Source organism: Aythya fuligula, chromosome 2, assembly GCF_009819795.1.
Source record: "Aythya fuligula isolate bAytFul2 chromosome 2, bAytFul2.pri, whole genome shotgun sequence".
NCBI classification, from domain to species: Eukaryota; Metazoa; Chordata; class Aves; order Anseriformes; family Anatidae; genus Aythya; species Aythya fuligula.
This window is the reverse complement of record NC_045560.1, coordinates 155,699,247-155,720,667: the sequence shown is the minus strand read 5'-3', so window position 1 is coordinate 155,720,667 and position 21,421 is coordinate 155,699,247. Positions and strand designations below refer to the sequence as shown.

The following is a 21,421-nucleotide window of genomic DNA, read 5'->3' as shown; positions in this document are numbered from 1 at the left end:
TTGCTGCCTTTGGGCCATGGAGATGCTGTTTGTACTATCACTGTGAACTGGTTCGTTTAGCACATAAGAGGAGAATATATAAATGTTATAATAAATTGATTTATAAGTTCATAGCTGTCTGTGAAAACACTTCTTAGGAGTATTTCCAGAGCCATTTGTCATCTCCTTAATCCAAATTTTACATTAAATCACAAGAACAAGGAATTTAAAACCCCTCCCGCAAGAAGTCCTTCAAAAATTGATAAACCTTTTCCAAAATACATATTTTTTAAAAACACTGCTGCTTCTTAGGCCTGATAAAGGGGAATAAAACAGCAAGGTAAATGTGCAAGCTAAAGATATGGAGCTTGTTCTTACTTTTAAATCAAATTTACAGAACAAATCCAGTTCTAACAGTATGCCTTGCATCTGGAAAACGAAGAACAAAGTTGTTTTTTCTGTTTGTTTTTCCTGGACACTTGCTCTGGTATATAAAAGCAGTAAGTCTAGGTAATTCAAATAATTCCTTGATACCAGGTCTTTTGTGGGTGATGGAAAATGAAGCAGTTGACAGCAGGGCATGCTGGTGAACAGTTGTTTGAATGCAGTGCTTTTAAAGTCCTCTGTCCTCAAATACTGTTCAGGTAACTTAATTGGTAGAGTGGCTGTGTTAAAAGCAAATAACTTAGTTCAAGGAAGCATTAAGGTTGGAAAAGACCTCCAGGAGCAGCTGGTCCCCTACAACCAGCATCATAAATGTGAAGGAGAAACCGAATCAGTCCCGAGTGGTTGCTCGGTTTGGTATAAGCTGCCTTCATCTTCTGAAATCGTTGAGCTTTGAGGTTCGTTTGCTCAATTAAAGAAAAACTAAAAATCTCTCATCTAGTTAGAAACAAAGAGGGAACACAGGCCTGGAGGAGTGTCAGCGAGGAAAGTGCCACAGCTTGACTTGGCCATCAAGACCTGAAATCCCGTGAGGAAATCCTGAAGCACAGCTCCCTGAAGTCCCACATGGCTGGAGTAAGTGAGAGATGAGGAAAAGCCATGGGCCTGTTTCTGTAGTAATAAAACCATGCAGCTAGCTGTTCCTGATGGGTTTTCTCCCACCAACACCCTTCTCGTGCCTATCTTGTTGCAGAGAAGTGTGGCCGGGAAGCAGCCTGCAGCTGAGACTCTCGTAAGGGAATAGGTTTTTCACAAGAAATAGAAGAGGGGAAGTTTTCAGTCTCATTTACGAACTGACATCTGAAATGAGGAATTGCTGGTTTGCATTAATAAATCAGAGTTTGCTTCTCATTTTTTGCACTTTCTGTAGCCTTGCAGTAAGTGAAAGATTGTGGCTGGGGGGTGCTTCTTTAGGGTCTGCTCTTCTTTAGGGTCTTTTGTAGCTGGAGGGACAGCGAAGCACAAAGTCTCATTACATTTCCTGGTCTGGACTCAGCTTTACATGAGCAAAACGAGCTTCTATCCACTCCTTAAAGCAGGTAAAACCAATTTTCTCCTGGAGTGTGGAAATAATCTGCATTTCTTTGGAGTAAATCTTCCTAACCCTGTCTCCGATTTTATATTTGTGTAGAAGGACCATAGGCTCTGTGGCTACCGAAACCTTAGTTTGCTGCTTTTCACCCCATTTTGGTGTCCCTTGTTCCTCTAAGCAGCGTGTGTGACATTTTAAATGTTTTTTTCTCTTTGACTGGCTGTTAGCTATGAAACCCCATTTGCTCCAGGAAATATCCTGCAGCTGATGAAGACGTAGTGCTTTGAGTCGGATTCAAACAAATGCCGAGCATCTTTAAAGCATACTTTGACATTTACAAACTACTTGAGAATAATTAGAGATCAGGTGTGCTCCTGCTGCCATTGACTGTGCCAGGCATCTTTCAAACGCTTGCTTGTTTTGTGTCATGTGTTCAAATGGTTTCTAACCCAAAAATTTACTTTTAAAAGGTACCATAGCACTTCTACAATGTTCTTAAATCACAATCCCTTGCTGAATATCTCCAGCTGGTACTGTGCTAGTTAACTCTCAGATGTTTTGTTGATTTGGGTGCAAATTACAGGTGCTTGTCCCTGTCTGCTTCCTATCAGATGCAAACAAACCTTGTCTGCCCTGTTACCCAGGAGTCCCATCCGCTTTTGCCCCACGTCCAAATTCCTGGAGTTAATTTCTTTGATAAGAATGTGTCAGAAGATAAAACTTCAGTGCCAGCACTGCTGGCATGTACCCTCAAGGACTTCAGCTCATGCAGTGTTGAATGTGAACCCAAAGCAGGAGATGCCTCAGTTTTTAAGAGTTAAAATTTCCAGAGATAAGGGTGTTCTGATGGACTTTTGGGAATATATTTGGTATTTCGCAACTATACTTCCCATATCTTGTTGCACTTGCTTTGTGTGCATTTTATAATACCATCAAAGTTGCATGTTACAAAATCTATTAATTTTTTTTATAAGACACTTGTGTTTCAGAAGAACACTGGATACTGCTGTAGCCAGAATTGTCCAGCTTACCAAAGTTTCAACCCCCAAAACTACAAGATAAATTGCTTCTCTTGCTCCACTCTCAGGAAATATAAGAATAATCTTATTAATAAGAACAATCTTAATAATTACTATCATTATTTCTGACGATTTAGTGTATTACATTACAATCCTTTAACATCTGGTGCAGAAACAGAACTTAATTTCAGCAAAGCTGTAACTGTAAGTTTATTATTTGTAGTTGAGATGGAACATGAAAGTCCTGTGCAGTTTCTGTTCCCTTTTCTTCAGTACGAAGGGTTGGCAGTAGAGACTACGTAGGTGACCTAAAGAGCCATCCATCCTTACTGGTAAGGAGATGCAGGCAGGAGCTTCCCAGATCAGCGGGACTCCCTCGTGGTGAGGTAGGTCAGGCATTGAAAGGATTTTTAATATGAGTATTTTAACCAAATATTTCTGCCTTCTTTAACCATTGCAATGGAAGAGCTCCTCTTCTCCTCCCAGCTCTGCCTCTTCTCCTCCCTTTTTCCACTTCTCTTGCCCAGGTGAGTAAATGGTCTCCCCAGCATCAGTACCACCAAGTGCAATTTAATAGTTCAGTGTCAGGGGCTCAGAGCTGTCAGGTGTGGACTGCAAACGATCCATGCAGCTGGACTGGAAAAAAGCAGTTTCACAAAAATCCAGCCCTCACTTTTCTCCCCCTCCTGTGCGTGCAGAGGATGTTTTCTATCCCCTGCTTAGCTATTTTCCTCCCACCCCAGCCAGGTGTAGTCCAAGAAGAGCAAAGAGCCGACATAGCTTGCAGCTGCCAAGAACGGGGAAACCTCCTCCTCCTCCCTACTACTGGCCATGTGCTTTTGCTGTTTACTTTGTGCTGGCTCCAGAGCTTCTTAGAGCTCTTTTTCAGCCACTTCACCGCACTTAGATAGAAAAAAAAAACACACACACACAACCCAAAACCAGAAGGAAGAAGCCCGGACAGATTTCTTCTGTCTTAATAAGTAAAAGCAGCTCAAAAAGCATTTAAGCAGCAACAGGAGGCCACAGAAGGGAAGCAAGGGTTGCCTCGTCAGGCAACGTGGATGAGGAAATGCTTGGCAGGGAGGAAGGGGGTAGCAGGCTCTGCAGCTTTGGCAGCAGCAGGGACAAATTGGTTATATTAAATTGGCTCAGCAGCCTGTGGTGACAACTTGCTTTCCTCTGAAAAATGAGCTCAAACATCCGTACAAACATATATATATACACTTTAGAAATAATTATGTATCAATTCTGTTGTCTGCAGCATCTTTTGGAGGTAGATTCGAGAAGCAAGACTTGAATTCCTGTAGTGAGATTTGAACATCAGACTATACATGAGAATTTCAACCGTGCTTGCAAACATTTGACATTTAAAAAGAAAATAACAAAACACCTGAAAGTATTGAATGAGTGATGGGGCATCTTTGCTTTTTTCATACTACTTTGGATCCCTGTAAGGATGAGAATATGTTGTGAATGTTTTCTGGCAAGTAGATGTGCTTTTTTCTCAGATTTATGGATTTTTCTAAATTGTTCCATGCAAGAAAAACGTCTAATTTTTATTTGACTTCATTTAATTTTCTGACTTACAGTCAAAGCCTTTTCTAAGCCTGGAAATAATCATCCTTCACTGGCAACAAATGACATGATAAATGCGGTCTGTGAAATGTCAGGCACGGGAAGGCTTGCGAGTCTGGTTATTTGTGTTCTCAGCTGAACTTTAAGGAAGAAGCAGGGATCATGCTTCAGTGGTAGAAGCAAGAGGTGAAGCTTTTATGGACATTAAGAATGTAAAAAAGTGCATCACATCGGTGGTCCATCTTGCTCACTGTTCTCTTTGACAGCATCTCTCATCTGTAAGTGTTTGAGGAGACCACATGAGGGTGGCTGTTATCTGCAGTCTGTTCTCCTGGTTCTTCAGCATCCACCATTGATGCATGAGAGACTTCAGAGGAGTCTTACAGGATCTGTTTAGGCACCCATTCTCCCTGAATTTACCCAAAAGCTTTACAGATTTGCTGAGACAGTCCCCTTTCTCCTGTCCTCACACCTTGAAGGGTCCCAGCCTTTTTAATTCCCCTCACACTGCTATTGCTGCTTTTTCCCTAATTGCTTGGTTACCTTTTTTTTTTTAGACTTCGTGGATATTTGTCAAATCTGGTGGAAATCTCATTGACTTTTCTACTCTGTTGCACCTTGAAGTTAAAATAGAACAAATTTAATCCATGGTTCTCTGCTGGTGAGAGGCTGTAGGATGCTAAAGATAGCAGCCACTTACCCCCAGCCTTTGGTGAGCACTGACAGAAGTTATTCCAAGTTATGAATATCCTGAAGACCCAATTTCAGGCTAAAATTAATACAATGCAATGAAATACAGTACCCTTTGGTTGGAATACCTAATATTTTACTCCTTTGTGGTATCTTTCATAAAGCTAGCATGGAAATAGGGCTTGGAGCGACGGTCCCGTTCCTCCAACCTGCAGAGAAAAAATGAATCCTCTCTACAGTGGAGGGTGTCAAGACTGAACAAATTCTCATTTGGTGCAGAAATTTAGATGTTTTGTACATACAAAAGCACTCGTGAAGGTTTCTATTTTCCTGTGTTCTCCATAGCTACAGCAAAGGACTTTTACAAGAAGTTTAAACAAATTAAGAGCACGGATCGCAAATATGTAAAAAAAACTCCCTGCTTCCTGAAGCTCAGGAAGTAATGCTTTCATTGCTGGACCCTCTTGTAACAGGGTCTGTGCTCAGGCCAAGTGCTACTCAGCATTTTTAAAATTCCAGGTTTTTAAGTAGCCCCTGACATTAACGTGCCTGCCTGCTCTAATAGGGACTGAAGGAAGATGGGGTTGTTCGTTCTGAGTAATGGAGGCTTGTGGAGGTGTCGTCTCTGTGTAACATCAATTTATTACCACCTGGTGTTTCCGTAAATTGTCAGCGTGGGATGCAAATTGCACTGTTCATTTCTATGTTATAGTGGGGAATTGATTTATTGTTTCCAAGGAAGTAATAAAGTGGAATCAAAACGCACGATAAAGTAAGCTTCGTCGTACGAGTCTTTTAATTGCCTGCCTATGATCAGGTGTATGATAAAATGGTGCAACAAATTCTGGTGGAGGTAGTGAAACCTGCTAAGTAAGCAGTCGTTTCTTCAGGTTTGCCTTTGTTCCTGGCATGTCCTAGGCCATGAAGATCTCTCACCGACTATCTGTCACCCGTGTCCTTCAACAGCCTGGCGTGATGAGGGACAAGGCACACCAGGCTTTGGACATAAGTGGGTGTTGATAGCTCTGTCATTACGGCTGTGCTCCTTAGGGCTGCTAAACAATGTGTGAACACTAATTTTTACTATGATTTTTTTCCCCCAAATTTGCAGCAGCCCAACTACCTGATGTTTCTGACCCTTCCAAGTTCCCCCCCTGATCATGATCGAGTGTTCTTGAGGTGTTCCTGTGTGATCTCATCCATTTTAAAGCAACAAAAGGATGAGGCTGAATTGCCACAAAATCATCCCTGTTGTAGAGAATTGAACCCTAATTTTTCTTCTGCGGACCACTGTTTCTTGAGTATTAGGTTTCTCTTTCAGAGGCTTTGTTAGAGGAATTTTTATCTGGCAGTGTGCTTAATCTTTAGATCAGATGCCAAACTTGAGAAGCTACCGTACCTGTTCTTTGACTAATTAACCTAATTCTGCTTATTCTTCTGTCTTTGGGTGCAATAGATCGAGACTTTAGGAGAAAAGGACCCTTAGCTGAAGAATGGAGTGGCTTAGATCCTCAAGCACAAGATGAGGAGCCAAGAGCTCTGATTCCTAAAGGGATTCAAGGGAAGCCCACAATTTCCCCAGCTCTTCAGGGTTTTACATGAGGATGTAAGGAGACGCATGGTACATGTGCAGTTCCAACAGCAACAGCTCTGCAAATAACTGATATTTCTTGTGTGTGTGGAGATGCACAGAAGTATCATCTCAGCAAGCCGTAATTAGAAGGATTTTTATGGTTGGCCTACATTAAGCAGCCATTCAGTCACTTGAATGAGAATCACTTTGTGTCTGGTCCCTACTTTTCTCTGTATGTAACAGAGGCTGTAATTACTGGCTTTGGAAAACACTTGAGCTGGAATAGGCTTAAGTAAAACTTTTTACAGGTCATTGATTTTTGGAACAGGCCGTTGCCATACAGCGCGACAACGTGACCATTGTCATGCTCTGTTCCCCTTCAGTACTTACAGTGCCTGTTATCTGATGTGCCCTTCTGGTTTCCATGAAAAATGGAGATAACGTGGGGGCAGTTAATGCTGTATTAAAAGGGATCCAAAATTAAAAGGCTGTGCAGCTGAACGTTGTGACGTGCGGGTCTGGGATGGCATCATGCTGTAACCTAAAACTAGGAAGGGAAGGTTTTGAGTCAAATGGCAGCAAAAGCCAAATATTTTAATCTGTGATACTGCATAGCAGGAATACCTTAATACTTCCCCTAACTGCCTCTGGTTCAGGCATGTCTCCTTCCTAATCTCCTGGAAACATGTTTTCATTATCACCAATTCTAATTTATTCTTTGCATTTGGTTTTCTAGAAAGACAGTAAACACTCAGTGCTCCTATTTGCTTACTCTGCAGCTGTTTAGAAGAACTCGTGCTATGTAGGGCCTCCATTGAGCAGTACTCAGTAAGTAGTATTAAAGATTGTCATATTGTTTCCTTCTCAGTCTTGTTTTGATGTCCATAGGTAGGGCTGCTGCCAGTTTTTTTTAGAAGAACAGTTTTTACTGCTCACTTTTAGCAGTGTCTTTTAAGGAAACTTCATTATAATTTTGTATACCTTGCTAGAGAGATTTGTAAGGTCATTAATTGAAGATGTAAAGGAAAATTAGTGTTTACGTGGATTTCTGCGGTACCAAGGGACCGCAGTGCATGTTCAGAGTGCTGTTGAAAACTGAAGCAAATATCTGGCTGGATACCTTGTGCTAATTAAAGACACTGGTTTTCTTGTATTCCCAGCACAAATGATGTTTCCTCATTATCAAATGTTTCACATTAAAACTAGGAATTGGTGCCAACTCCAAAGGGAGTTGCTGAGTGGTGCAGATTATGCAAGCACATTGCAATGAAATTGGGTTAAACTGAGTACGAAGGTATGTCGGGACTCATCCCTGGGGAGCCTTAGGACTGGTGCCATACTGGATATTGCAAGACAAAAGGATTGCAAGACATCTTACTAGATTAAAATTACTGTTTGACAGTACAAATAGTTCAGCTGGTTGTGAATGTTCTTTAAAACTTTTCCCTACTTTTTTCTCCCAAGGTACAGACGAATGCTTTTGTAGCATTTTCCAAAGGTGATTTACAGGTTCTTACAAATCTTGAATACAAGTTCACCAGTAGCAGCTGTACATGGAATCCACCCTTGTTTCAATTAATTTAGGGCATTTTTATACTTAATAATTGATTTTTGTCGAGATATGCTTGCCTCGTGTTACAACCTACAGGATGTCATATTGCTTTATTTCATATGAGTCTTGTAGTTTACATTTTCTCCAAATTCCTTCTTCATGCTCCCCTGAACACTTAATCTCCTAAAACACTGATATAATTGAAATAGATTTTTGTACGTTTGCACCTTGCATTGCTAAACTTGCTTTGACTTTGGTCTCTGTCTTTCCATGTTGGCTTTTCAGTGTATAGCTCAAATACATAATTTTGTTTGAAGAAGGACTATAAATTTCTGCTTTGAACTGAACTGAGGCCTGGAGTTTGTAAGTGCTTGGGCAGTGTTCTACGGGAAAGAAAACGGTGAGGAATTTTGTCAGTCACAGGCCATATTCCCATTTCATATTGATAAAGTGAAATATTCAGTGGGTCAATTCGGACTAAAATAGATATTAAGAAGTCATTATTTAAATGGCTTTAATGGGGCTGGCCAGGCTGCTTTATACTTTGACCTGGGGGCCTCAATAAGTGCTTCTGACTGCAATTAATGTACTTTAAAATAAATATATGTATGAGGGAGGGAGTGGTGGCCAGGAAGGGATCAGAGAGGAGGCAGCAAGGGAAATGTGTGTGCCTTCTTGGATGTGTAGTTACAGGCAGCCTTACCAACAAGGGTGGATGTAGCCGAAAGGTGCCAAAGCTGGAGCAAAGGATCGCTGTTTTTTTTTTTTCCTTTTGAACATCAACAGTAGCTGAAAGAAAAACAAGAGAAATAAGCTCGTTAGGAAACAGAGAGTTTCCAATGTGACTTTTGGAAATAGCTGAAATTACTGACTTTCTGAAGGCAAAAGTGAATGTAATGGGAAGAAATACCCTTTTTGCTGTCTTCCTCTGTTTTATCCCGTTTGAAATAGAAAACTCTTAATAGCTTTTTCAAAGTTTCATCCTTAAATCCGTAGCAAAATTTGAAGTTAGCATAAGATAACTTTAAAAAGAAAAGAGAGGAGAAGAACCTTGTGCTTGCACTCCTGGTGTGCTTGCTGCTGCTTTGCTGTGGCACATGCATGTTCTGCGGGTTCAATTTGACAGCTCAGCTTTTCCCACCTCTCCATTCTGTTCTGTTAAATACATTAGGACAGTTTTCTTAGGAAGAGTGTGGTACTGGTAAGATAGGGAGTCATCTGATTTATGTCCAAGAGCAAGCATCGGGCCGAACCCTCAGAAACAACACCACCAACAAAAAAAAAAATGTATCAGGATGTGGCATATCAAGTGTCAGCAGTGTGCAAAACTTAACAGACTCCTAAAAATACAAGCTTTGTAACGGGGAAAATATTTACAGTTCTGCCTAACATCCTCACTTTCTGTCAGGTTGAGATAGACAAGGTAATATTTGCAAGGTGAGCTCCAGCAGGATTTAATGCAAGCTGTGAAAATGGATTGAGCTGTATGTTTGTGAGATGTTTACTGTCTGATACGAGGCACATTATGGATAATTTAGGATTTTAGAGTGTGGAAGGAATTCTTAATGCAGTCTTCACCGAATCGCAAAACCGAGGCCCCCTCTGAGCAGGGGCAGGTTCTAGGGCTGTGCCCGGCTGTGCTTTGAGCATCTTAAGGGCTGGAGGCTCCCCGGCCTTTCTGGGCAACCCAAACCAGTGCTCACCCCCTAGGATAACATAAAATCTTTGTATTACATTTAAATGGCACCTCCTGTTCAGCATTTTGTGCCAAAAAGGGCTTTGTGTCAGTCCGATAAAGCAGTGTTGCTCCTTGAGGGTGCAAGTAACTTGAGGGGTTTCCTTCCTTTTAATAAGCCTACTTTAATAAGTCCAACTTTAGTATTAATTTTAACAGTATTTCAAGTCTTGTAGAATTTCCACACCAGGACCGATGAACGAAATGAACTCTGGATTTATTTGTAGTGGGAGGTTTCTTCTGGGCCTAGTTACTTTTGTAGGCCTGAAGTGCGACAGCCCAAGTTAGTTTTGATGAAGTGTGGCAAGAAATTTTCATAGATGTGGCTGCATTCAGGCCGGAGGTGGGGATCAGGATATGGAGATTGGAAGTGCCCCGAAGTTTTATAACATTGCTCAAAGGACAACGTGAAGTCACGGTGTGAATAATTCCGGCCTGGTTCGTTGTCAGGCAAACTTGCTGACACCGCGCTGATGGCCATCTGCCAACACCAGCATGAGGAACTTTTCTATTTTATTTTATTATTTTCGGTAACTTGTCAAATATAGAAGACGTTATTGGCATGGAAAAGATTGCCCCGATGGGACTACACTAACTTTTCTGTCAGTGTGCTAATCACTTCTTAATTAATTGATTTAAACATTTGTTATGACCTCTTTTTTTTCTTTCTTTTTTTTTTTTTTTTTTTTTGACTGTCTCATCGGTGGAAGTGACTTAGTTTCTGAGTACTCAGAGCTGGTAGTGAAATGTGACTTTGAACTTTGCTTGTTTGTACTACTGAAAGTCATAATATTGACTTTGCTCCTGCTGCAGTCATCAGATGTGGGGCTGCGCAGTGCTGGTGAGATGTCAGCAAGAATTAGGCTGAGCAGCAAATGACTTGCAAACAGAAATTCAGAAGTAATTCAATTAGTTGCCTCATAATTCTGGGGGTTTTGACAAAATGATTTTGATTATTCTTTCCTAACGTAGCTGATATGTGAGTAATGACAATGGCTGCCATTCAAAACTGAATGGTATAAAAAGCAAAGTACAAAAAAAGGTCAACAGTGCTTTCTTGCTGCAAAGTATAGTTGTTTGGGGGGAAAAAAAGGCTTTATCTTCTAACCTCATGTAACAATCTCCTGTTTATTTCCCTAAATGTCAGGTACTCTGATAGCAAGCTGTCAGGATGATGATGCTCAGGGGAGTGACTGCAGCATCTTAGCAGAACCACTGAGTATCAGCAGGCCAGGACTGGTTTGCTCCACTCCTCTCCCCAAGCTTGGAATAAATTGTCTTTATAGTACCAAGGAACAGCAGAGTGTTTTGTAATGTGTGAGCACCAGGAGGTCAGTAGTGTTTAGTTTGGGACAAGCACAAGGAGAGCTGGCACGACTTTGCATACAAACAAGTTTGACCAGCCTTGATTTTAGACCACTGGGCTTGCCCCTGCTCTTTTATCACCACAATATCCAATAAAACCTGGTAGAATTAAGTCTCTGTGTGTACTGTAGCTTGTTTCTGCTCCGTAATAGTGTCCTGCTTGGTTCTTTAATACCAAGAGAACTGATACTGTTCTTTTAAACCGAGGTCTGTAATGGCAGGATTACAAACTGATCTGGTTTGAATTCAGAAGAGCACAAGGAGGTATCCTGGTCTTGTAATCCCTCTTCTCTTTGTATCTTAAATAACTGAGCAGATCTTGTAAAATAGTAGTTTAATTATCCTTACATGACAAGCAGCTATGTTTTACAGAATTTTGGCCAGGGGCAAAGTTTTACAGTCACATTATAAACTCAGACCCAGGGGCAGGGCTTAATGGAAATATTAATAGGTCCATAACCAGAGACAGAGTATGTGTTTCTGTAACTTCAGAGCTACCAAAGTTACTGCTCTTCTGCTGCCTCGTAAAGTAAGCATTGGGATTTTTAAAAGAAGTTGTAAAGAACCCAAAGATGATGAAATTTTTGAGGAAAAATGTTTGTCTGCTTTTGAGAAGGAGGTTGGTTTACCTTTTAGTGCTTCCTATCCTGTGAAACACTGAAAATTGACAATACTTTGTATCTGCTGTGGTTGGTCCCATGTTGGATTCCAGATTTTGCCCTCACTGTGATGAATGTGAAGGAATTCCTTCTGTTGTTGTGTTTTCCCCACCCAGTGAAATTATGCTGCCTAAGTGCACTTCAGTATATAGGAACTGATGTCTTTCACTTCTCTGTTTGCTGCTCCCAAGGGACATAGATTGTCCCATAGATTGTCCATAATAAATCTGTGGTTAGACACTTACAATGCTTGTTTCTGCTTTTTCCTATAGCTTTTCTGCCTACTCTTTTTCTGCCAAATAAAACCCGATAAATAGGTCCTTTAAGTTGATGATACTATGCATAGATATTAAAACAAGAGCTCTTTTAGTTCATCATTACTAAAAAAATACATTGCTTTGGTTTGCAGTCAAATTTTCTATAGTTTGTGTGCATAAGCTTGAGGTAACACAGTATTTTTCCTAGTGACTTTGAGCTAGGGTAGCTTGTTTTAAAGGAGGCAGAACGTAATGGAGGAGGGTTAAACATGGCCCAAGTTTGAGCAGAAAAATAAATTCTTAATAGAAAACTATTTAATTCTTAGTAGTTACACCAATGAGAGCCATTAGGACTTTGTCCAAGGGAGTTGTCCTCATGCAGCTCCCCAGCCTGCAGTCATCTGGAGTTTTACGAGGCTGTTTTACGATCACAGGAGAGGCTGAGGCAGTTTTACAGGAGAGGCTGAGGCACTTTTACAGGAGAGACTGAGGCACTTTTACAGGAGCTGAGGCCATTTTACCATTACAGGAGAGGAGCCTCGCAGGTCGGAGCGTGGAGGGTGACGTTGCGTGACGTTGTGTTGGTCTCAGTCAGCCACAGAGAAGATTTTTATACCCGCTGCAACTTCCAAATCAAGGTTTTTATGGAAACAGCATGCCGGCTCCTTCAGTGTGGAAAACCCACGAGTAACCTCGCCGAGGTTTTCCCAGCATTTTGGGATCTTTATCTGTTGGGACAGGGCGGACGGGTCTTAAAATGGACATGGGGTTGGTTTAGTGCATTTGTATTGATTGCTAGAAAAGAGAGCAATAAAGCACAGCTCAGAAGCTCCTAAAAGCTTCTTGAATTTTCAGGCACTGTGGCAACAGAGGGTTACGAAAGCAGAGCTGGCAGCTGGCAGGTACGGGAAGTCCCTCAGGGCTCAGGCAATGGGGAATATTTGGGAGAAGTCTTGTTGGCCTGCTCTTAAATCCCCTGAGGGCAGGACGGCGGAGGAGGGCTTTTGTCTGCCCCAGTACTGCCAGTTCCAAGTTCTTACAGCTCTGTTGGACGAACACAATTCAACTATTTGTTGTAGAGGTAAAGTCACACTGTGCAGATGGGCTGTTTGTTTCCCCTTTATCTTGTACCCTGGCTAGGAATTTGGACACTTAACATTGTTGTTAGACTTCAAGCCCTGTTTTAGCCTCTAGCAAACTGTGTTATCTGCAGTCTCAAGATTTCGAGCCTTGATAAGGGCCGGTGCTGAATTCCTGGTAGCCAAACCCTGGCTGTGGGTTGAGATTTGGGGAGAACTGATGCAGGGGACAGGGTGTCCCCTCCTGCCCCTGCCTGCCCACTTCTGCTGCTCTTGCTCTGTGAAGAGCTAATTCAAGATGCTGTGCTATAAAACTAAAAAGGGCTACCCTAAAAGCTGAGCTGTAGCCTTCTGTAGCCTTCTGCCTTGCAGTGGAGCAAGCTAAGGTTCAGCAATTTGACCACAGTACTGCTTAAAACACATGAATTCACCTCTTCTGCCCCTTTCCCAGCTCAGCTTTACTACCAGAAAGGCGTTCATCCTGCTGTGCCCAAAAGATCAAGTTTATTTTTAAAAACTCAGCTCCAGATTTTGAAAATTGCTTCCCCACTGTCTGCTTGCTGCAAGGGGGAGGTTTATATATATAATTCCCAGGGAAGCTGTGGCTGGAGGTGTTCAAGGCCAGGCTGGATGGGGCTTTGGGCAAGCTGGGCTGGTGGGAGGTGTCCCTGTCATGTCAGAGGGTTGGAATTAGATGATTTTTAAGGCCCTTTCCAACCCAAACCACTCTGATTCTACAGAAATCTCAATGTGCTTGTCCAAGCCCTGTCAGCCTGGAGCAGAGCCCCACAGGTCTTTGCTCTTTCCATCCATCAGGCTGGGATGGTTCTTGAGGCTGCATCAGGCAAGGAAGGATGGATTATTTTCTCTTTTACCCTCTCGTTTTGTATTGATTTCTCAGACACCATCTGCTCATGGTTGATTAATTTGCAGCAGTAGCCAAGAGGCAATCTTTTTCTTCTTTGGGATGCAGACTCGTACGGTAGTCCTTTTGCCACCAGACTTGGAAATCACTCCGAAATTAGTGGGTAACAAAACTAGCCCCTAGTCTTCAACTGGAGAGGCTGTGTCAGTGTGCAGCTTCTTCGTGCAGAGCCTTCAGTTTGATGACTTGGTTTTTGGGTTTCCTGATGCTGATCTTTGGGCTGTTGTAAACTCGAGAGACCTTTGGGATGAGACCTCCTGTTAAAACTGGAAGGCCGTATTTGGTTTTGAAGGTTTTTGGTGGAGGGCTGGGTTAAGACACTGAGAAACTGAAGGAAGAAGTGATGCCAAAGATGCCACTTGTGTTAACTGTATCATGGAAATTAGACACACTTGCTTGCCGGGGCTTGCTGTTTCTCCGGTAATATTTCTTTTACATTCGTATTTGCATAACTATTTTAGTAGGGGACTCCAAAAGAGCAATTAAATGTCCCTTAAAAAAGAGTTTTGTTGGATTTGCAGTAAATATTTTGTCTGACTCAGCGTAAGATTCAGGCATAACTAAAATTAATTTGCTTTCTGTTTTCCTTTCCTAGAATATGACCGATACCTAGCATCTAGCAAAACCATGGCGGCAGCTTACCTCGATCCAAACTTGAATCATACACCAAGTTCAAGTGCAAAGACACACCTCAGTACTGGGATGGAGCGTTCCCCAGGGTCCATGGAGCGAGTCTTAAAGGTTTTTCACTACTTCGAAACTAACAGTGAGCCGACAACGTGGGCCAGCAATATCCGGCATGGAGATGCTACTGATGTCCGAGTAAGTCTGGCTTTAGCGTTCTCATGTCATCTTCAGGTTAAATGTTAACTTCATGGCCAAAAGGCAGAAGTCCAGAAACAGACACACACAAGTTTCACAGTTTATTTTCAAATAATCTCTACCAGTTGTGTGCTGTGAGTGATTTCAGAGAAGGCTTTAAATGGTACCAGTTTTCCTTAAAAAAAAAAAAAATATCTGTTAAACGGTTGTGTATTACCTTAAAGAAATATAAGAACTCTTCCCATTTTTGCAGAACAGAAACTTGAAATTTAGAGAACTGGTTACCAGTCTAGGTACCACTCCTGATTTATGTCAACTGACTTTTATCACTGTATACTCCCCCAAATCCTCTGTGGCGACTGGAGGAAATGTAAGAGAAAAGTGGCATTAAATTACTCTCTTCATATTCTTTTTTTTTTTTTAAGTTCAATGTTTTTACATGTTTACTGTGTTCAAATGTAATTTTCAAATTCAAATGTACATATTTTTTTTGTTTTCTTTGTCTTTTTTATTTTTTCATCCCTGTTTGGAAAGTCTTTCCTCCCAATGTGGGGAAACTGAGCTGAAGTTTTTGCATCAGAGCCCTTTGTCCCAGCAGTACATCCCTTTGTCCTCCCCTCCTCACCCTGGCAATCACCTGCTGCTTGTATTTGTACAGTGTAGTCCTTCAGTTAACTTACACAAAATACAAGGCTGGGATTGTTTGAAGGATAGCTTTAAGTATCTGTAATCTTTGAGATAGGTGGAAATGCACATATGCATGAAAATAATGTTTGTTCAGAAGAGGGAAGTTAAGCAGCACTGTGTGGAAGGTGCAGGTCAATAATCCTATGCGGAGACTTTTATTTACCATTTTTTACACTTGCTCATACAATTGGGGTCTTGTGGTACTGAAACAAAGCTCACTTTAACTGGTCAAATGTTTTCATGATACCAATTTTCCTTAAAAATGAATAAATCTGATAAATCATGAAAAATTTCATGATTTGCTTGGTTTTAGTTATTGTCCAATAACAGTCTTGCCTGGTGGTCTGTGGTGTATGGGTTTGTTTTTTTTCCTGTGATGTTCTTGCTGTAGAAGCAGGTTTCCACCTGCTCATTCCTCCCATCCGTCACTTGTGTCCTCTGTACAGTACTTCATATCCCACTTCAGAGACACAATTCCAATCTGCTGAAGCGAAAGGGACTGCCAGAGCTGAGGAGATATGTTGTCTCCTACTGACCACACAAATTTCTTTTGTGTAAGAGAAAACTTAGGAAAAAAGACAAAATTTGAATGCTCGCTCTTCCTTTCTTACTACTTTCTAGCATCACTGTGTATGAAAAGACCTAAGAGCATGCCTCAGTGGAGTAAGTCTTGTGGCAGGGATTGCAGACCTGTGAAATTCAAGGATTTTCGCTGGTGATCATCAAAGAATCTGCCTAATGGCAATTGAATAAGCTCCCATCTGTGTTTAGGGATAGCCTGGTGACCGCACAAATTAGACATACAGCAGTGGGAATCATTGTCATCGGGAACATACACTTATTTTACATTAAATAGGTTTTTTTGGGTGCCATTTGAAACGTCTTTACACCCTGACGTAGGTAGATTAGTTTGAATAGAAATCCAATATGATTGATTAATTTCATAAAGTGTATTAATGGGCGAAGGGAGGAAAACTGTCTCCGTTTTTTAACCTTATTTGCAAGCCTCTACCATGAATCTAAGTCCAAGGTTCTTTATACAGTACTTGAAATGCAGGTTATCTTTCCAAGGGAGAATGTAGGAACTTGCAAAACAAAAGCAGAGATTACATCTCTGGTTTCTTCGACTCAGAAATACCTGTGGTTATGGGCTTTGGGGCTTCAAAACTTACACTCACTAAGAAGCTCAGTGCCGAGTTCAGTTTGCAGAGCAACATATCCTTGTTTTGAGCACAAACATGTCATATTATTTTTAAAAAACTGGTTTAAAAGAACAGACAAGTACCAGTAACCTGAGGCTTCCCTTAATTTTTACTTTCCATACATACACATTTCTTTGGATGTTTGTTTCTAAAAAATAACATTATTTTTGTGTTCTCCTTTCCTAAGACAGAAGAATGTACTTTGGGCAGGTGAAGGGATCGCTCTTACTCTTTTAACAAATACGATGGCTCTTTTATTTTGTCAGACTGGGACAGTGACAGTGGAAACGTGCAGGTACTCTGTAGTAATGACTTAGCACTGATGTGTTACCACGTCCTGACACTTATTTTAGAAACAGTAAACCGTTGGTGGAGTACAGGCCTACATTCCATTGAAGTGACTGCTGTCCAACCAGGCTGAATAATTTAAGATGAAAATAGTCTTTAAGGTGTTTATGCATTATTTTTTTTCCTTCTCTTATGGAGATTGACTGCAAGAGAGCTTCTGTTCCTTCTGAATTGCGAACTGGGAAGGAGACTGGTGCTGGCTTCGGTATTTGGCTTGTTTCTGATGAACTCTTGAAAGTGTTCAGTGGTCAATATCTTTGAGGTAGCTCTGCAGTTAAAAGAGGAGGGGGAAAAAAGGTGGTTTTTTTGTTTGTTTTTTAAGACTTCTCCCTGGTTAGTGTGGCTACTGGGATGATAGCCGAGGAACCTTCCCAGTATTCAAAGGAAGTTAAACTTGGGCTGAAATCTCCAGAAAAAAAGTATTTCTGCTGGTAAAGCGGAGGTCTTTGTGGAGTGTTCTAACACCAAGGGAAAGTAAGTGTTGAAGTTTCTTTCCTGATTTGTAACATCTATTTCCAACCAAGTCAAATTTGCCTTTGTCAATGGAAAGGATGTGCTTGGTGGTTAAAAAAGTGAGGAAAACCCTCTTTTGATTTTTCAAGAGCAGAGTGGAAGCAGTGCTTTAGTTGTATACATTATACGCAAATCCTCGGTCATGAAATCCTGGCCGTGAACCTCTGTTTTTTCTGGATGGGTTTAGTCCCTCCAAGACAGCTGTTTGCTCTGAACGATGAGTCTGTATTCTCCAATGGATTGAAGGGCAGCTTTTCAATTCTTGGAAATGCTTCCTTGGATTTCAAAGAACTGGCGTGCTCTCTTTATTCCTTTTTTTTTTTTCCTTGGTTTTACACTCCAGACATGCTTCATTTCCAAAACAAAAAGTGCTTTTTTCTGAACGTGCAACCATTGCTCTCCTACTGCCAATGTCTGTATTTGCAGTGCAGGGAAAGGAAGGTTGTTTATCTTGCCTATTTGTGTTAGGATGTGTTGTCTACGAGGATATTGCCAACAATGGATTTACAGGGCACGCTCTGTCCTGTTCACAGCCTCGGGTGGCCATGCGAGTGGGTGGCTGTTGCCGAAACGGAATTTCAGTGGTCCCAACGTGCCCTGAATGCAAGCAGTGCCACCACAGCTTGATCAGCAGTCACAAGTAAATCACCTTTCTCCTTCCAGGTGTGGCTCAAGAAAAGTTGGAACTACCCTACTGAATGGAGAAATGAAGGCGTTGTTGACATTTAGCAGTTTGGGGGGTGGAAGAGGGGATTTTTGTTAAACGAACCATTGAAAAGGGTGTGAGTGGGTCTAGATACAAAGCTTTTTGGTCAGCTGCAGTTCGTTCCCACCCCAAAGGTGTCTAGTTCACATACATTATATCTTTTCAACTTCTAGCCCTCAAAGGTTCCTTCAGGAATCCTTGATGAATGGGCTAAAGTTGTGCCGGGGAAGGTTTAGGTTGGATATTAGGAAGAACTTTACTGAAAGGGTTGTGAGGCATTGGAATGGGCTGCCCAGGGAAGTGGTGGAGTCACCATCCCTGGAGGTCTTTAAAAGATGTTTAGATGTAGAGCTTAGGGATATGGTTTACTGGAGGACTGGTTAGTGTTAGGTCAGAGGTTGGACTAGGTGATCTTGGAGGCCTCTTCCAACCTAGACGATTCTGTGATTCTGTGAATAGTAGTTGTGAGAGGTGAAAGTGGCATTATGTGCATAGAAATTTAGTTTTGGGCCCCTTGCTACAAGAAGGACATGGAGGTGCTTGAGCGGGTGCAGAGAAGGGCGACGAAGCTGGTGAGGGGCCTGGAGAACAAGTCCTACGAGGAGCGGCTGAGGGAGCTGGGCTTGTTCAGCCTGGAGAAGAGGAGGCTCAGGGGCGACCTTATCGCTCTCTATAGGTACATTAAAGGAGGCTGTAGCGAGGTGGGGGTTGGTCTATTCTCCCACGTGCCTGGTGACAGGACGAGGGGGAATGGGCTTAAGTTGAGCCAGGGGAGTTTTAGGTTAGATGTTAGGAAGAACTTCTTTACTGAAAGGGTTGTGAGGCACTGGAACAGGCTGCCCAGGGAAGTGGTGGAGTCACCATCCCTGGAAGTCTTCAAAAGACGTTTAGATGTAGAGCTTAGGGAAATGGTTTAGTGGGGACTGTTAGCGTTAGGTAGAGGTTGGACTCAATGATCTTGAGGTCTCTTCCAACCTAGAAATTCTGTGATTCTGTGATTGTGTGAAATAACAACCAGATATCTCAAACCAGGTTATTGCCGGACTTGCATCACACCTGAATTGTCACGCAGGTTTGTTTCCTTCCAAGCAAGCTCAGTCCGTTCACTTTGACATCGCTTTTAGTGGCGTTTCTAACCCAGATCAGCCCTGCAGTCCTGTTAGCTGCATCATCCTGCAGACGGACCCAGCTGAGAGGGCTGTAGGACGAAAGGAAATGCCTGTTGGTGCTGGCACTGCTCGGGTCTGCAGTGACTGCACCACCAGGGAACAGGCTGTTAGAGCTTTTTGTGAGCATCCCTCATCATCCACTGCAGCATTCCTGGACTCCAACCACACATCAAGAAGGATATTACCTATCTGGAGGGAATTAGAGGCATATCAGTCAAGCTTCAGTCCGTGGGACTTGCTTCTAGCCAGGGTTGCACCCTTTTGCCTTCCTCTCTGTCCTTCAAGCCTTTTTCCCCATTTTGTAACCCACCTTATTTTGACTTGATTTATGGACAAAAGACAGCGGATCCTGTGGCTAGTCTGGAGCAGAGCTGGTCTGAGTGATACTGATCCCGACGGGCTACCAGGGTGCTACTGCCAGGTAGCCAGAAACGTGGCTTCCCAGCTGCTGGATGGGCCAAATATATTCCACCTAAACCAAGCAGGTACCTTGAAGAATTCTAGAGGATTTGGCATGCTGCAAGGCTGTTCTAATTTAATTTATCTACTGCTACCTGTAGAGGAAATTGCTGATGTGTTACACAGTAGGTTTTATCTAGTAGGTTTCTCTTTTCTAACAGGTTCTTATGATAACGTGGTATGGGGCTAGCAGGTTGGCCACAGAAAAAGCCCTTTCATCTTCAGGGCAAAGAGCCTGTGAACACCAGCAGGACTGAGAACTGTGCCAGATGAGGATTTTTTGATTGGTAGAAGTCTGCTGCATGCAGCAAGGGCTACACATCTGAATCTAATTGCCATATATACACAGTAATACATGTGCTTAGAGCCACAGGAACCTTCTGACGTAGTAGAATTGGACTGGAGCAAGCACACTACTTCCTAACATCAATTACATCTGTGTAGAAGTAAACAAAATCCATCCTGGTGTCGCAAAGGAGCTAGAAAATAAGTAGCATTTACTGTTTTATCTTCCTCTTCTCCGCTGTATCCCAACCTGCATTGCACCAGATGAGAAGACATAGTTGTATTTTTAATTACTATGAACTTTGCTTCTGAGAACTTGAAAAAAATTATCAAGAACACAACTACAGACCTGCAAATGGAAGCAGCATAAAAAATGAAGGTATACAAGTTATAATCAAACTAATTGTAACAGACAAAACCACCTTTGGTCTTTAGAGTGCCTGCTTTACTTGTGGATGCTCTGGATATCCTAGGATGAAAGGTACCAGCTGTGCATTTATCCGCACGTGCCCAGAGGTCCTCCATTATTTGGCACTTGGGATGAGTGATCCGTGTTTTGTGGGACGTGTTTGTGGGATCAGTGCAGGGGAGAGAGAGAAAAGAAGCAACATGACAGTGTTTAGAAACAGAGGTGTGGGTTTTGCTGTTCAAATATTGGGCAAGCATCATCAGAGGGGGTGATGCTCGGTCAAAACTTGGTTTGCGAAGGCGTTCTGGAGTTTTCTTTTATGGAAATTTTAAAATTAACTTGCACCAGAGCTTTGTCATTTCCTTTTGTTCGGCTCTTCGTTTAAGCTCTCCATATAAATCTCTCACCAGAAATGATAATACGCGATATATAAATAGCATTTGACATATTTTGAGAGCCTCACAAACATTAACACTGTGTCCCTGTGTAGGAGGTGCCGCTTAAAGACTTTTTCTAGTGCAGGAGACTTTCTCCTTCCTGCTAAATAGGGAAATTAGGTTTGTAGTCGCCCTGGGAGAGCATTATTCCAACCTCAATTTATTCATAGTAGCACATCAGCTTGGTTAATTTACAAGCAAGCAATTCATTTTCACTCGTTTGCAGGAGCAGAAGATGATATTGATGCATGCTGCAAGAGCTGAGGTTATCATCCTGCGCCGTGAGCCTTCCTCTGGCCTCTCTTGATCTTTTCAACAGCTTCCTAACTAGCCCGTATTGTCAGTTCAATTTTTGGACACTTTTTCCTCCTAACAGAGGACAAATATTAATCTGTTTTGCGAGTTAATTGTGTTGAATACATGGGTTGTTTGGTTGAAGGAATAAATCTTAGTGCTGCCCGGTTTGCTAGCTGTAGAAAAAGCTTTTTTTGCCTCC

General features: G+C 42.0%; 1 protein-coding gene across 12 annotated transcripts in view; it reads left to right on the top strand.

The window, feature by feature from the left end:
* Positions 1-21,421, top strand: part of PTK2 (protein tyrosine kinase 2) — a 191,642-nt gene that overhangs the window by 67,146 nt on the left and 103,075 nt on the right. For all 12 annotated transcript variants that reach the window (XM_032180855.1, XM_032180854.1, XM_032180856.1 and 9 more), the window contains one exon: positions 14,484-14,710. In XM_032180855.1, coding sequence (XP_032036746.1) covers positions 14,516-14,710 — 195 coding nt within the window. In that variant the 5' untranslated portion in view covers positions 14,484-14,515. Of the gene's footprint in view, positions 1-14,483; positions 14,711-21,421 lie in introns of those variants that run through there.